This window comes from Dipodomys spectabilis, unplaced genomic scaffold, assembly GCF_019054845.1.
Source record: "Dipodomys spectabilis isolate Male_0828 unplaced genomic scaffold, ASM1905484v1 ptg000263l, whole genome shotgun sequence".
Taxonomy (NCBI): Eukaryota; Metazoa; Chordata; class Mammalia; order Rodentia; family Heteromyidae; genus Dipodomys; species Dipodomys spectabilis.
Window position 1 is genome coordinate 552,300 of NW_024870940.1, and position 14,202 is coordinate 566,501.

The following is a 14,202-nucleotide window of genomic DNA, read 5'->3' on the forward strand; positions in this document are numbered from 1 at the left end:
AAAAAAGAAGAAAAGAAAAACCCCACCAGTTCTTGGGCCTTGGAATTCCTCTATCCCACCCATGGGTGTCATTTTCTGAACTGCACTGGGCTCACCCTGCTGAATGTGCTTTGTCATGAATATAGTCTTGCTGTGGGCTGACTTGGGCAGTGAAGACGTCCTCACTGGCTCAGAATCAGCTCAAACAGGGCTGACCACAGCCTGGAACAGAACCAAACACCTCCACACAGACGACCAGAAATGCTCTGACTCCTCTCCAAAAGTCTCTCCTCAAACAGCCTCTTTGTTAAACTTCTGGTTAAGAAACAGATATGAATCAGCTTTTTCTCCCTTAGGGTGTGGGTCTGTGTGTTCCAATTTAAACTACATCATACCAGTTCTAAGAGGAAAAGGCAGTGTATTTCAGTCCGATTTTGATACTGTGTCTCCCTAAAGCTACAGATGTCTGTGGCGGACTTTCTGACATCCTCAGGAGTCCTGAGGGATGGGATAACACATCATCTCTCATAGGCAGTTACTACTTAAGAAAGTGGATGTAGAATACTATATAACTCCTAATATTTCTGTAGATAAAGTGCTCCTACATTGCCAGTCCTCATCCTGCTAGGCAGCCAGAGATAGCTATCATTTGCAAAAGCCATGACCATGGCCCCGCATCTCCACCCCCTTACTGCGGCCTCTGCCTTGTGCCACAAAAACCTCAGACTTCGGTGTTACAACAAAATGCATCAAAGACAGGTATTAATAGGTAGAAATACTTACTAACAAAGAAGCCATACAGAAATGACACAAAGCAATTATTCTAAGTTATCGTGTGGAACTGCTGGGTACTCACTGGTAGCTCACACCTATAATCCTAGCTACTCAGGAGGATGAGATTTGAGGATTGTGGTTCCAAGCCAGCCAGGGCAAGAAAGACTGTGAGATTATTATCTCCAATAAACTACTCAGAAAAGGCCAGAAATGGTGCAGTGGCTCAAGTGGTAGAGCTGTAGCCCTGAGCAAAAGTGGTAGAGCTGTAGTCTTGAGCAAAAGAGCTCAGAAACAGCACTCATACCCAGAGTTCAAGCCCCAGGACTGGTAAAAAGAAAGAGGAGGAAGAGGAGGAGGAAGAGGAGGAGGAAGAAGAGGAGAAAGAGGAGGAGAAAGAAGAGGAGAAAGAGGAGGAGAAGAGGAGGAGGAGGAGGAACAACTGTGAAACTAGTCAATGTGCATCTTTTTAGAAAAGAAATTATACAATTTTCGTATCTTAAAGCTGTTCCAACTTGGGCAGCTCACTGGTTTCCCATACATGGGGGAGGGACTGCCCCCTGGGATCCAGAACTACAGCCCCTGATACAATTCATGTTTGCTCTGGGCAGGTTCGGAGGCCCTTCGTGACTTATGTGGGTCTCAATATCCATGCTCCTCCCCAAGCTATCTCATCTTCCTCTGTCCACAGCTTACTGTTTTCAATGTATATAAAACTGTCTCTCCATTGTTCCACACTCTGACTCCTTCAGTCTCTAAGGGACTTGTTCTCCCTTTGTATATATGTTAATCATTTATTTTTCTTGAGTTACTAGAAATATGGAAATATAAATTTTCTATCAAGTGGCAGTAAGAACTTTGCTATCTTTGAATATTTCTTCTCTTTTTTTTGCCAGTCCTGGGGCTTGAACTCAGGGCCTGGGCACTGTCCCTGAGCTACTTTCACTCAAGGTTAACACTCTACCATCTGAGACACAGTGCCACTTCTAGCTTTTTCTGTTTATGTGGTACTGAGGAATTGAACCCAGGACTTCATGCACTCTACCACTAAGCCACATTCTCTGCCCCACATTCTTCTTGTGAGCTAACTGCTCACAAAAATTTTCCACAGAAAATTCTGTCTACTGATTAAATGGGTTGTTTAGTCTTGAAGGCCATCCTTCAAGTTTTAGAATTATTCTCCAGGGTAAGTCACAGTAAATAATGGTAGGCAACTATTTAACTTGTTGGAAATAATATCAGAATATCATTTTCATCTAAGTAGGTTGAATGGCATCACTCTTGATCCCAGAAACACACATCTGTTCCACATCCCACCAAATCCAAATAAAAATGACTCGCTAACTCTATGCCCTGGCTAAGTTTTAAAAAGCACCATGAGATATTATTGCACTCTATGCAAGCATAGCACTTTACCTTTAAATAGTAGACTAGAAGTTCATTCAGAGCAGGGTCAGCATTCAGATTAACAAGGAAGCACTTGTCATCCCCGACTTTGATTCCTGAAGTCTGGAGTGAGATTCCCAGGCTCTCCAGCTGCTTCTGCCGTTCCTATAAATGTAGTACAAGGTGTTGGTTCCTCAGCCTCCAAGGTGGCAAGACACACAAGATGCTACAACGCCAAAACAGTGCCTCAATATCATTATAATACAAGCATTATCTTGAAATACAGTATTATTTGAAGATTAGTCTATATTTTATACTTTATTATTCTCTATTTTCTTTCTAAACTATAAAAATAAAATGAAAAAGCAAAATAAAAATAAAAAAAGGCCAGGCTTTTTTGTCATAGCAACACAAGCCCATAATCTCAACTTGTATAGAGGCAGAAACAGAAGGACCGAGGTCTAGGTCAGCTCCAGGAAAAATGTGAAAATCTATATAAAAATAATAATAAACTAAAGCAAAAAGGGCTGGGGGCATGGCTCAAATGTTAAAGCACTTGCCCAGCAAAATCAGGGCCCTGGGTTAAAACCCCAGTAATGCCAAAAACAAAGGTTACAAATAGCTCAAAACTAACAAATATTAGCAACATACAGTAATTAGCACAATAAAATGTGTTTACTGGTGGCATTCTCCTCCACCGCTAAACTTGGTGAGAACTTTATAGACTATGCTTATCTGGATTCTGTGAACTTACAACTCTCCCACCTCAGAAACAGGAACTTCATGTTATATTTACCCAGCTGTCCTCTGGAAGCAAGCAGCTCACAACCTAATATCTACAACCAGTAATTTTCTAACTTGGTAAGTTCCTCAGGTCTTAAAGCACTTGATAGAATGGCATGCTTGGAACTGGAGAACATTGCTTGTTTTTAGTTTTTAAAACTACCGATACTAAAAAGTTATTTCGCCCTTGGCAAATAGACTATTGGGATTATACCGTCTTTATCCTTCAAACTGATCTGAAATGGAGAGCACAGACGCTTGCATCTGGGTTCCTACTAATGGAGCTGGATTTGTTAGTAACAAAGCTAAAAACTGAAAAGGGACATGATGTGTCATCTGTGTGCACTGCAAAGTGCGTGGCCCGGGGTGGCTGATCTCTCAGGAAGCATGAACCTGTGCAATCTCCTCCGTTTTCCTTAGTTTCTCCTCCCAAGTCACAGTCATTTCCTGAATTAGCTTCTCAGATTCTTCTAGCCGGTCTTTTAGCTCCGGAGATTTCATTGCCTAAAAAAAAATCAAAATGTTCATTTCATGAGGTTTTCAGACAATGTACTGGAAATCAACCAACTCTAAAAGAACAAAGGTGATCTTCGGCCTCCCCACAGAGGTCTTCGTCTACCCAGAGGTACTGGTGGGTCCTTACTGACTCCTGCACCTGTATTTACTACCAGTAAAATAGACTCAACAAAGGAAAAGGTTATGTACCAACTCCAGTAAAATAGATTCAACAAAGAAAAAGGTTATGTACCAACTCCGATAAAATAGATTCAACAAAGAAAAGGGTTATGTACCAACTCCAAGCCCCAGGCCAGCAGCACTGACTGTGGAACAGAAACTAACTACAGTAGGAACCCTTGAACCTGACTTTTCTTCCCACCTTTGCAAGAGGAGGAATACCTGGTTCCAGGTTAGTACTATGTAGGTTTTCAAATGCAGTAACAAAACATGGAACAGCATTTGTCATAGCATGTAGAGAAGACAGCTGAAATAGAGTACCACTAGATCCATCAGTTACTTGTATAACCTTGTGTATAGTGTACAATACACTTCTGTCATTAGTTTTATTCTTTTACAAACATAATTAATCCACAAGGCTGGATTATTCAGATGAGAAAAAGGAAATGTCTGACGCCTCTTCCAGTTAGTCCATGCCCACTCATTTTTACATTAAAACTAAATTGCAGTGTCTCTCTCGTTCTCACCTTCATTCTGCCTTTATTTCACGGAGAGCTGCCTAGCTGTGCCTCCTACCTCAGCTTTGGTCAGCTGCTCCCGAAGCTTCTCCACCTCTTCCCGGAGGTCCCGGATAATCCGGGCATTGGGGTCCTCATTCACCACAGCATGGTTCACAATGTGCTTCGCTCGGTCTGCATACCGCAGAGTTGACAGGGTTTCATCATAGTTATCGGCTGCCGGACTCACAGTAGCCACCATGGCTGTCTTGCTATTGCCCCCCAGACTGTCCTGCAGGGGAAAACCCAAGGGGGGGGGGGGCGGGATGTTGTTTCAGAGGCAAACGAAGGCATCATAGGAAAAAGTTGAAGTTCCCCAGGCCTCAGACATGTTCAACAACAAAGCTGGGGCACACTGGCAGATGCAGACTCAAGCTTGGACAATTTCTCTGCCCAACTATTTTTCTGTAAAAGCAGCTTTGGTTTTGGAGAAAGGAAGGTAATAGAAACTACATCTCTTTGTGTTTAGTTAAAATGACTCTTAAGTCCATGTGTCTTATTTAACATGTAACCTGACACCATTAGTGAACACATGACTCAAGAATTAGAAGGACAAAAAAAATAGGGGGGTGGTAGGGAGGAAGGGATGGGAAGGGGAAACAAAGGAGGAGGCTACAATGCTTGATAAGAAATGTACTCATTATCTTGCCCATGTAATTGTAACCCCTCTGTACAGTATTTTCACAATATAAAAAATAATAATAATAATTAGAAGGACTTAGCCAGGCGCCAGTGGCTCATGCCTATAATCCTAGCTTCTCAGGAGGCTGAGATCTGAGGATCACGGTTCAAAGACAGCCCGGGCAGGAAATTCTGTGAGACTCTTATCTCCAATAAACCACCAGAAAAACCGGAAATGGCACTGTAGCTCAAGCAGTAGAGTGCTGGCTCGCCTTGAGCTGAAGAGCTGAGGGACAGCACCCAGGGCCAGAGTTCAAGCCCCACGACCAAAAAAAAAAACAAAAACCAAAAACCACAAAACTCCACTCAGAGTAAGTCTACGTGTTCACTTTGACCATGCAAATGAGACTGGATGTAACTCCCCCTTCTCTCCCCACCCCCAAACCGGTTACCACAACCTAATCCCCCCCTCCACTTGACCACTGACCGGCAGATCCCCTCAAAGATTAGGGTAAAAGAAGCATTTTCTTGGGGCTGGGAAGATGGCTCAGTGGTAGAGCGCTTGTCTTGCATGCCTGAGACCCTGGGTTCAATTCCTCAGCACCACATAAGCAAAAAGAAAAAACCCAGAAGTGGCGCTGTGGCTCAAGTGGTAGAGCGCTAGCCTTGAGCTGAAGAGCTGAGGGACAGCGCCCAGGCCCAGAGTTCAGGCCCTACGACCGGACCCAAAAAAAAAAAAGAAGCATTTTCTTGGGCTGGGAAGGTGGCTCAGTGGTAGAGTGCTTGCCATGCATGCATGAGGCCCTGGGTTCGATTCCTCAGCACCACATAAGCAGAAAAAGCCAGAAGTGGCGCTGTGGCTCAAGTGGTAGAGTGCTAGCCTTGAGCTGAAGAGCTGAGGGACAGCGCCCAGACCCAGAGCTCAGGCCCCATGACTGGCCAAAAAAAAAAAAAGAAGCATTTTCTTTTCCTCTGGAAAATCAGGTTTCATGAGGCCAGTGGCCCTCTGAAGAGGCCGCGGGGCAAGTGTGCAAGCAGATCTTCTGAAGCCTGTCCACAACTCCATGAGTAGATTCTCCCCCAGGATCAAACCTCAGCTGACCAGAGCCTGAGCAGGCATTGGAATTACAGCCACAAAGAGAGCACAGCCACAGCCACTTAGATAAGCTGCACTTAGAATCCTGGCCTAGAGAAACTGTGTAGTGGGAAGTGAAATTCTGGAAGAAAGCTGTTAAAAGAGCAATAGCTAACTACTCTCACCCTGACAGACCATCTTTGGCTGAGAAGGCTTATCAAAACAAGAGTTCAGGGGCTGGGAAGGTGGCTCAGTAGTAGAGTGCTTGCTTTGCATGCATGAGGCCCTGCGTTCGATTCCTCAGCACCACATACACAGAAAATGCCGGAAGTAGCACTGTGGCTCAAGTGGTAGAGAGCTCTTCTTGAGCTGAAGAGCTGAGGGACAGCACCCAGGCCCAGAGCTCAGGCCCCACAATCGCCAAAAAAAAACACAAGAGTTCATACCCCAACTCCCCCAGTAAGAGTGACTGAATTATAGTCTCAAGACTTGGAGGAATACTCCATCAGACCAGCAATAGGAAATCCATTCAGTCACAAGACAGCTAACTCTACCTTGGGAAAACCTGAACCTAAAAAATAAATAAATAAAAAATCTTACTTTTGAAGATGCAAAGTTCTTCCAATTTGAACATATATGAATTCCGTTAGAGCAATCTATTTTATACAATTTCTGCATACCCTTTACTTTCTCATCTCAGCTTTTTGAGATGTTGCTTGCTGGCACCCTGTTTCCCTATTTCTGAGAAGAGGTTAACTTACTTCCTACAAAGCTAGAGCTCATACATTGAACATTCTATCCCCACTGTACTCTGCCTTCAATTCTACCCCCAGCTACCACGACACATAGCTGGTAAGACAGAGAAAGTTCACAGTAAAGTCAAATGACCTAATATCTTTCCAAGTTACTTTCTCTTAGTGTAAGGAAAGAAATAATTCCCACAATTCCCATTAACTGTTAAATATAATCACAGATATCATATATGCTTATTCATCCACATCTAACAATTTGGTGTTCAAATGAATGTACTTACATTGAGAAATAAACATAGCTGTATGAAAGGCAGGAAGTGCAACTAATATGGGTTTTTAAAGTAAAAGCCACAGTTACTGCTTCACTCCTCACTTCTGGAGACTGATCTCACACTGCTGGAGCCCTGGCTTTGACAGCTTTTAAGAAAATGTCGTGAAGACTCCCTGTACACATTAGTGAGGTCAGATGTGACGTAATTAATCTGCACACTGCAATTCTACTCACCAGCAGCACCTGCCTTCCAGAAAGAATGTGGTCACTGCATGCATACCATCACAAAGATAGCAAAAAAAAAGAGAGAGAGAGAGCTTGGAATAACTACCAACGAAGAGGCACACACTGCGCTTCAACTTATGCTGGCAAACCACACATGCCTGGTTCTTTAAAAATCCCTTGATCGTGGTGCAATAATGTGTCTATATTAAAAAGTAGCCTTGTGTCATTAGCAGAAAGGAAATTGCAACATAACTGGCCAGCATTCAAAGAGAAAACACACCCTCCTTGTTTACTCTGAAGAGCTTTGTTCCAAATGTATCAACTGCAAATTAAATGGACAATGAAAGAAATTTAATTCTGGAGGTCAGAATTTTTACAGCTAAAGAAACTCTGAAGTCATCTAATCATATTACTTCTTTTTACAGATGAGAAACTGAGACCCAGAGACTGACAGATGTAACAAGGGTCTGGATGTGAGTTTAGGTCAGGGCTGAAGTTATCCATTATTCAGCTTTCATCATTCAGCCTATTCAGTGAGAGGCAAGTACTACATAAAAACTAAAACAGTAATAAATACAGTAGGGTCTGGGAGAAGACAGCAAAAAGCCAATTCCTTTTCTTGGGGAGGAGGGGAAGGGTACAGGGACTGGAATAGAGGCTTGAACTCAGGGCCTTATGCTTTCACTTACTCAGAGTGCAAGCACTTAAGCCACACTCCCAGTCCAGCTTTTTATTGGTTAATGGAAGTATCATTGACTTTTCTGCCCAGGCTGGCTTCAAATATCCAGGTCTAAGCCTCCTGAATAGCTAGGATTACAGTCACTCCCAGTCAAAAAGCCCATTTTTGAGAGGTTAAGAAGATGACCAAAGCTGATGATATTTGAGACCTACAGGTAAACAAGTGTTATGTGGGTAATGGGGAGAAAGAGGACAAGGAAAAATAGACAAAAGAAGATCAAGTCCAAATGCTTTAACCAGTGTCTAGCAATAAGAAACCAAGTAGCCATTACCTTTGTTAACCTCCTTTCTTCATTCTGAAAGCCACTTCCCCAGAAAAGGACACTTTGATCTCTCTCCTATATAACAAGTATTTTCTTTGAGCTTTCTTGGTCAAATCCATTTTGTTGTTGTTGTTGTTGGCTGTGGGGCTCAGGACCTGGGCATTGTCCCTGAGCTTTTTCACACAAAGCTAGCACTTTCAGCCACAACTCCACTTCTGGTTTTCTGATGGTTAATTGGAGATAAGAATCTCATGGACTTTCCTGCCTGGCTTTGAACTTCGGTCCTCAGATCTCAGCCTCCTAAGTAGCTAGGATTACAGGCTCGAGCCACTGCTGGTTTAGTCCCATCCATTCTCCACAAGTAGGTTGCAACACCTAAATTAATCCTCTTAATTTCAAATCTCTTCAATAACTGTAGCCCAGGCTATTCTCAAACTCCTGATCCTCCTGCTTTGGGCTCTAGAGTACTAGTATTACAGCTGTGTATCACTACTCCCAGCTAAAGTGAGCTTTTTGTTTGTTTGTTTGCTGGTCCCAAGGCTTCAACACAAGGGCTGGGTTCTGTCTCTAAGCTTCTTTTGCTCAAGGCTAACACTCTACACCACTTGAGCCACAGCACTATTTCCTGTTTTTTTCTGAGCAGTTATTGGAGATAAGAGTCTTACAGGACTTTCCTGACTCAGCTGGCTTTGAACTGTGATCCTTAGGTCTTAGCCCTTGAGTAGCTAGAATTATAGGCATGAGCCACCAGCACCCGACTTTAAAGTGAGCTTTTTAAAAATTGTTTATGAGGGGCTGGAAGTATGGCTCAAGTGGTGGAGAACCTGCCTAGCTTGAGGCACTGAGTCTAATCCTAGTACTGCCATAAAGAAAATAACAAAACTTTTAAAGATGTTTTTCCTTCTTCAAGTATCTTTTATAACGAGTTTTGCATTATTTTCTATTGAAGTCATGTGTGTCTTCTAATGAAAGCAATCCTTTTGGTAAGAAAAGCACGGCTCAGGCCCAGATGGGTGGGGAGCTTGGCCAGGGAATCTGCTCTGTATCCTGTCCCCTGTGAGCTCTGTACCCTGTGCCTCGTCTGACTAGTGGGAACTCCACTGTCCATCCTCTCAGATGATGTCAGGAAGCATGGCATGACACCTGATTTTCTCGCAACAGATGAAACAGCTGGAGGAGACAGCCACTCCATCATCACGGAGGCCAGTTTAACTATTATCAACTATACCAATAAAGGAGGTTTCAAGTTGTTTTAAATAATCGAAGGGCCCCGCACCAGTAGCTCATGCCTGTAATCCTAGATATTCAGGAGGCTGAAATCTGAGGCCTACAGTTCAAAGCCAGCCTGGGCAGGAAAGTCCAATTAACCACCAGAAAACTGAAAGTGACTCTGTGCCTCAAACGGGTAGAGCACTAGCCTTGAGCAAAATAGCTCAGAGCCAGGCCCTGATTCAAGCCCCACAACTGACAACAATAAACAAATAAAAAGAAACAATTTTAAGTAGCAACCCTAGGCAACAAGGACAAAAATATTCTGCTTTTAAACGGAGCAAATTGAGGGAAGAGTCATGCATGATCCAAAAGTTCTGTGGGAAGTTTGAGGAAGAAATATCAAAATTTCTTCTGGAAAAAAAAAAGAAGTGAGCTGGGCATCGGCGGCTCACACCTATAATCCTAGCTACTCAGGACGCTGAGATCTGAGGATTGCTGTTCAAAGCCAACCCAGGCAGGAAAGTCCATGAGACTCTTATCTCCGATAAACCACTCAGAAAACCGAAGTGGTGCTGTGGTTCAAGTGGTAGAGCTCTAGCCTTGAGCTGAAGAGCTGAGCGGTAGTGCCCAGGCCCAGAGTTCAAGCCCCAAGACCGACAATAAAAAAATAAAAATAAATAAAGTGAGATGTCCAGGTTAACAACTGACACATTCTTTGGTAGTAAAATACTTGCAATATCTATCTGCAAGTGTTTGGGGGTTTTGTTTGTTTTTTGTTGGTTGATGGTGTGTGTGTGTGTGTGTGTGTGTGTGTGTGTGTGTGTGTGTGTGTGCTTTTGTGTGTGTGTGTGTGTGTGTGTGTGTGTGTGTGTGTGTGTGTGTGTGTGCTTTTGTTTTAAATTTTTTATTTCATTGCATTTTGGCTAAAGGACGGCATCTACCTGACTTTTTTAATGTGACAAATGTATTGGCATTACACTTATACAGAGCTCACAGTTTTTGGGGGAGAGGGGGAGAGACAAACATTTTACCAGAAGGAGTGCTCTGGTAGTGGCAGAGTCTAGATGAAAAGTCAATACTGCAAGTTCTGAGAGCCGCAGAACCCAGGAGAAAAGCTGCTTCCCTGAGCCAACACTGCTCTCCAAGCACGGTGGACTCTGTCACTAGTGTGCCCGCCGCTAAATTCCTGGGGCCTGCATTGCACTTGTCTTTACCATTCCTAACCTACAGCCACTGAATCACAGGTGTTCAGGAAACTACCAGGAAGAAAACGAGTCACCATAAAACTCAACATCACACATCAATTTCTGCCTCTATGCAACTTGTGGACAGGGATGGGAGGGGAAAATTGGGGGAACGTGAAGGAAGGGGTGACCTTGCCCACAAAAAGAAACGTACTCGTCAAGCACCAGGTCTGGCAAAAAAAAAAAAAAAAGGAACAAAGACTATTAAGGCAGGTTGGAAGACTCTGCTCTTTACAGAAGACTAACACCTGTGTAAAGTCTCAGTAGAACTTATATCCTCCGACTCCTGCCCCAGTGTCAACTTTACCTCCTCACCTTGACAAAGACTCAGGGGGAGCTGGGGCAGCCTGGAAACAGCCTGTCCTTCGTCAGCATGCCCTGCCTGTGGTGGTGTCCATACCAGCACACTGCTATCAGCCCTGGACACTGTGACCTCCAGGCTCTGACACATTGGAGTCAGGGAGCCAGGAGGTTGTTTGCCTCTATTCCCCCCCACAGCACCGCACCTAGGTTTGATGTTGCATTTCTCTCTCACTTACTGAGTGAATTCATCAATGAAAGACTATGCTCCACTCTGCACCCCTCAGCAACACCTTTATGGTGAAATAAAAGTAACGATGGCAAATTGAGAGGAGTTAAACAAGACAAGATCCAAGCATTCAAACAAAGGCATCTGAGAAGAGGATGAGCAGCTGAAGAGTGTCCACAGTGGGTACATCTTCTCTGAGGCTCTTTACCCCCAGAGCTCCAGAGCCACTGTATGATGTGGTGAGTGCCTGGGGACATAGAAGGGAACTATGCTCACTCGGTCCATGAACTGCGACGGACCAAGCACTAAAGGAAGAACTGGTAAGTGCAACAGACTGGCGTGGCAATCTGCTCTTCACTCTTCTCTTCTGCAAGTCATCAACAGTATGCCAAGAAAAGAAGAAGAAAAAAACTTACTTTGAGGAGCCACGTGAGAACTGAGTCGCGATATGGAACAAATTTATTTTTGTTTTTGCCAGCACTCTGGTCGGCTAGGGCTGAGATAACCAGCCCAAGGGTTGTGAGGGACCTGTGTGTGCAACAAGCCAAAATAATTACAAGGATGAAACATATCAAATATCACAGCATAGCACCAAGATGGAGCAGCAAGATGCCTTCCCACACCTGCCTGTGAGCATGTCTGTGATCAGCGTTCTACCACTCAGTCTGAAAGCACACTAAGCCTAGCAAGCTCTTGTCCTTCCAGTGCTACTTCAACAATAAAAACTCTTAGCCCGGGTATTAATTTTTTTTCAGATTAAAAGGTAAGCTGCACTGGTGCCTCATACCTGTAATCCTAGCTACTCAGGAGGCTGAGATCTGGGGACAGAGGTTCCAAGTCAGCCTGAGCAGAAAAGTCCATGACACTCTAAGCTGCAATTAACCACCAAAAAAGTCAGAAGTGGAACAATGTGGCTCAAATGGTAGAGTGCCGGACTTGAGTGCCAGCTAAGAGATGGTGCCTAGGCCCTACATTTAGGCCCCAATACCAGCACAAAAAGAAAAAAAAGAAGAAAAACAAGCCCCCAAAATGTAATAATTAAAAGAATAACACAAAGCAAAAATTATATCTACATAATTCAGTAACAGCCTAGCAGGTGGATGAGGGTAATTTCCAGTTGCAGGTCCATGTGGGAGCGCTACGATCAGGGACAACTCCATCCATCAGAGAGCCACAAGAAGAAACTGGTGAACAAAATACAACTGCTTGTATTATCTGAAGCCTGGCTTCTTGCCTTGGACAAGCAAGCAGCGTTCACAAAGGAGCAGCCTGGTGTGGCAAAGACCCACGGTATCTGTTCAGACAGCAACGCCCTGGCCAAGGTCAGAGTCCAATCATTGTTGCTCTTTCTGTAACTTAGACCTCTGCTTCTCAGCGGGAGCGTGCCCCACAGGACAGCAGGCCACAGGGTCTGAATTGTCACACTGGGGGTGGGGTGCGGTGGCGGGTACTACCATCATCCAGTGGGCAGAAGCCAAGGATGCCGTCACCGTGGACAGCACACCCCTACCCCCACCCCCGGAGAGAATCGCCCACCCTGAAATGTCAATGGGGCTGCTGTTGAGTCCCCGGGGACCTGAGGACTCTACACCACAAAAAACATGCGCCCAGGTCCACTGAAAATACCAGCATAACCCCACACCGCTACTTCTTCATCCTTCCCTTGACTGTTGGAGAATTAGCCCACATCCTCCAGTTTGGCTATCAACTTGATAGAACAATTGAGATGATACTTCTAGAAAACTTACTTGTTAATGTTACTGCCCTCTTTCAGCCTGTCGCCTGCAGCTCCAGTTTTTGTTGCTCGCTCACTGCCAGCCAAATCAACCAGGCTCAGTTTGCCCACTTTCTCCCCAGAGGTCTGCAGATAAAGTGAATACAACACACAACTGAAGCAGAAAGCAGGCCGTGTCCACCAACGGGCTTATCACCTAAACCTTTCATTGCAAAAAATAATCGATGCTTGTATGAAACCCTGCAGGAAAACTATAACCATCAACCAGAAAAGATACAGAGACCGCTCCAATCCGGATGGAGTGTCAGTCGACTTTCTCAGAGCTGGCGGCATGGCTCAAGCAGCAGAGTGCTTGACTGGGAAGCGTGAGGCCCGGAATCCAATCCCAACACTGCAAAAAAAGCATGCAGGGAAGGAAGGAGATCTGAGGAAGAGTGAATCAGCTCAAGAAAAAAAAGAAAGCGCCCTTCTCCCAAAATGGGACTTTTTGAAACGAAATCAATAGTTTTCAGAGAAATATACAGAACTATTTATAAATATTAATATGATTTGAAACTGTGCTTAAAATTTCATAAATATCTACCAATGATCCCAAAGAAAAATATTTGCATTCTTACAAAAAGAAAAACAAGAATATAGTAACCTAACTTTTACACAATGAAAAAAAATCCCTTAAAAATTCAACATTCTGGAGCTGGGAAGGTGGCTCAGTGGTAGAGTCCTTGCCTTGCATGCATGAGGCCCTGGATTCGATTCGTGAGCACCATAAAGCAGAAAAAGCTAGAAGTGGTGCTATGGCTCAAGTGGTAGAGCACTGGCCTTGAGCTGAAGAGCCGAGGTACAGCACCCAGGCCTAGAGTTCAGGCCCAGGACCAACAAAAATAAAAATAAAAAAATTGAACATTCTTTTTTTTTTTTTTTTGGGGGGGGAGGGTCAGTCATGGGGCTTGAACTCTGGGCTTGGGCGCTGTTCCTTTAAAATACATTTATATTTACTTCCATAAAGTAAACATGCTAACAAATGTATGTATATTCAGCTTTTTTTTTTTTTTTTTACTAAAAAAGTTCTTTGTTTTATGCTGAAAAGGAAATAGGAGACAAAGAACTTCTTTGTTACACTAATATTGTTGTGATGGTAACACAGAATAGAAGGGAAGGCAGGCAGGCGGAAGGAAGGAAGGGAGGGAGGGAGGGAGGGAGGGAGGGAGGGAGGGAGGGAGGGAGGGAGGGAGGGAAGGAGGCAGTAGAGAGGGAGAAGAAGCAAGGGTAAGGAAGGAAAGGAAAATCCTGCCAAAATAGAGCCCTTTGCCAGAGTGATTATGTTAACTTCTGGAATTTGATACTGATGTACTGTGGGACAGGCATCATAAGAAATATGCAAACCTT

At 44.0% G+C, this 14,202-nt stretch overlaps 1 protein-coding gene across 1 annotated transcript in view; it reads right to left on the bottom strand.

The window, feature by feature from the left end:
- The window catches only part of Kif13b (kinesin family member 13B), a 139,616-nt gene that overhangs the window by 69,917 nt on the left and 55,497 nt on the right, over positions 1-14,202 (bottom strand). The window contains exons 9-13 of the mRNA XM_042699859.1: positions 12,830-12,942; positions 11,498-11,609; positions 4,171-4,383; positions 3,313-3,423; positions 2,167-2,301 (exon numbers count right to left, since the gene is read on the bottom strand). Of these exons, the coding sequence (XP_042555793.1) occupies positions 2,167-2,301; positions 3,313-3,423; positions 4,171-4,383; positions 11,498-11,609; positions 12,830-12,942 (684 nt within the window). The remainder of the gene's footprint in view (positions 1-2,166; positions 2,302-3,312; positions 3,424-4,170; positions 4,384-11,497; positions 11,610-12,829; positions 12,943-14,202) is intronic.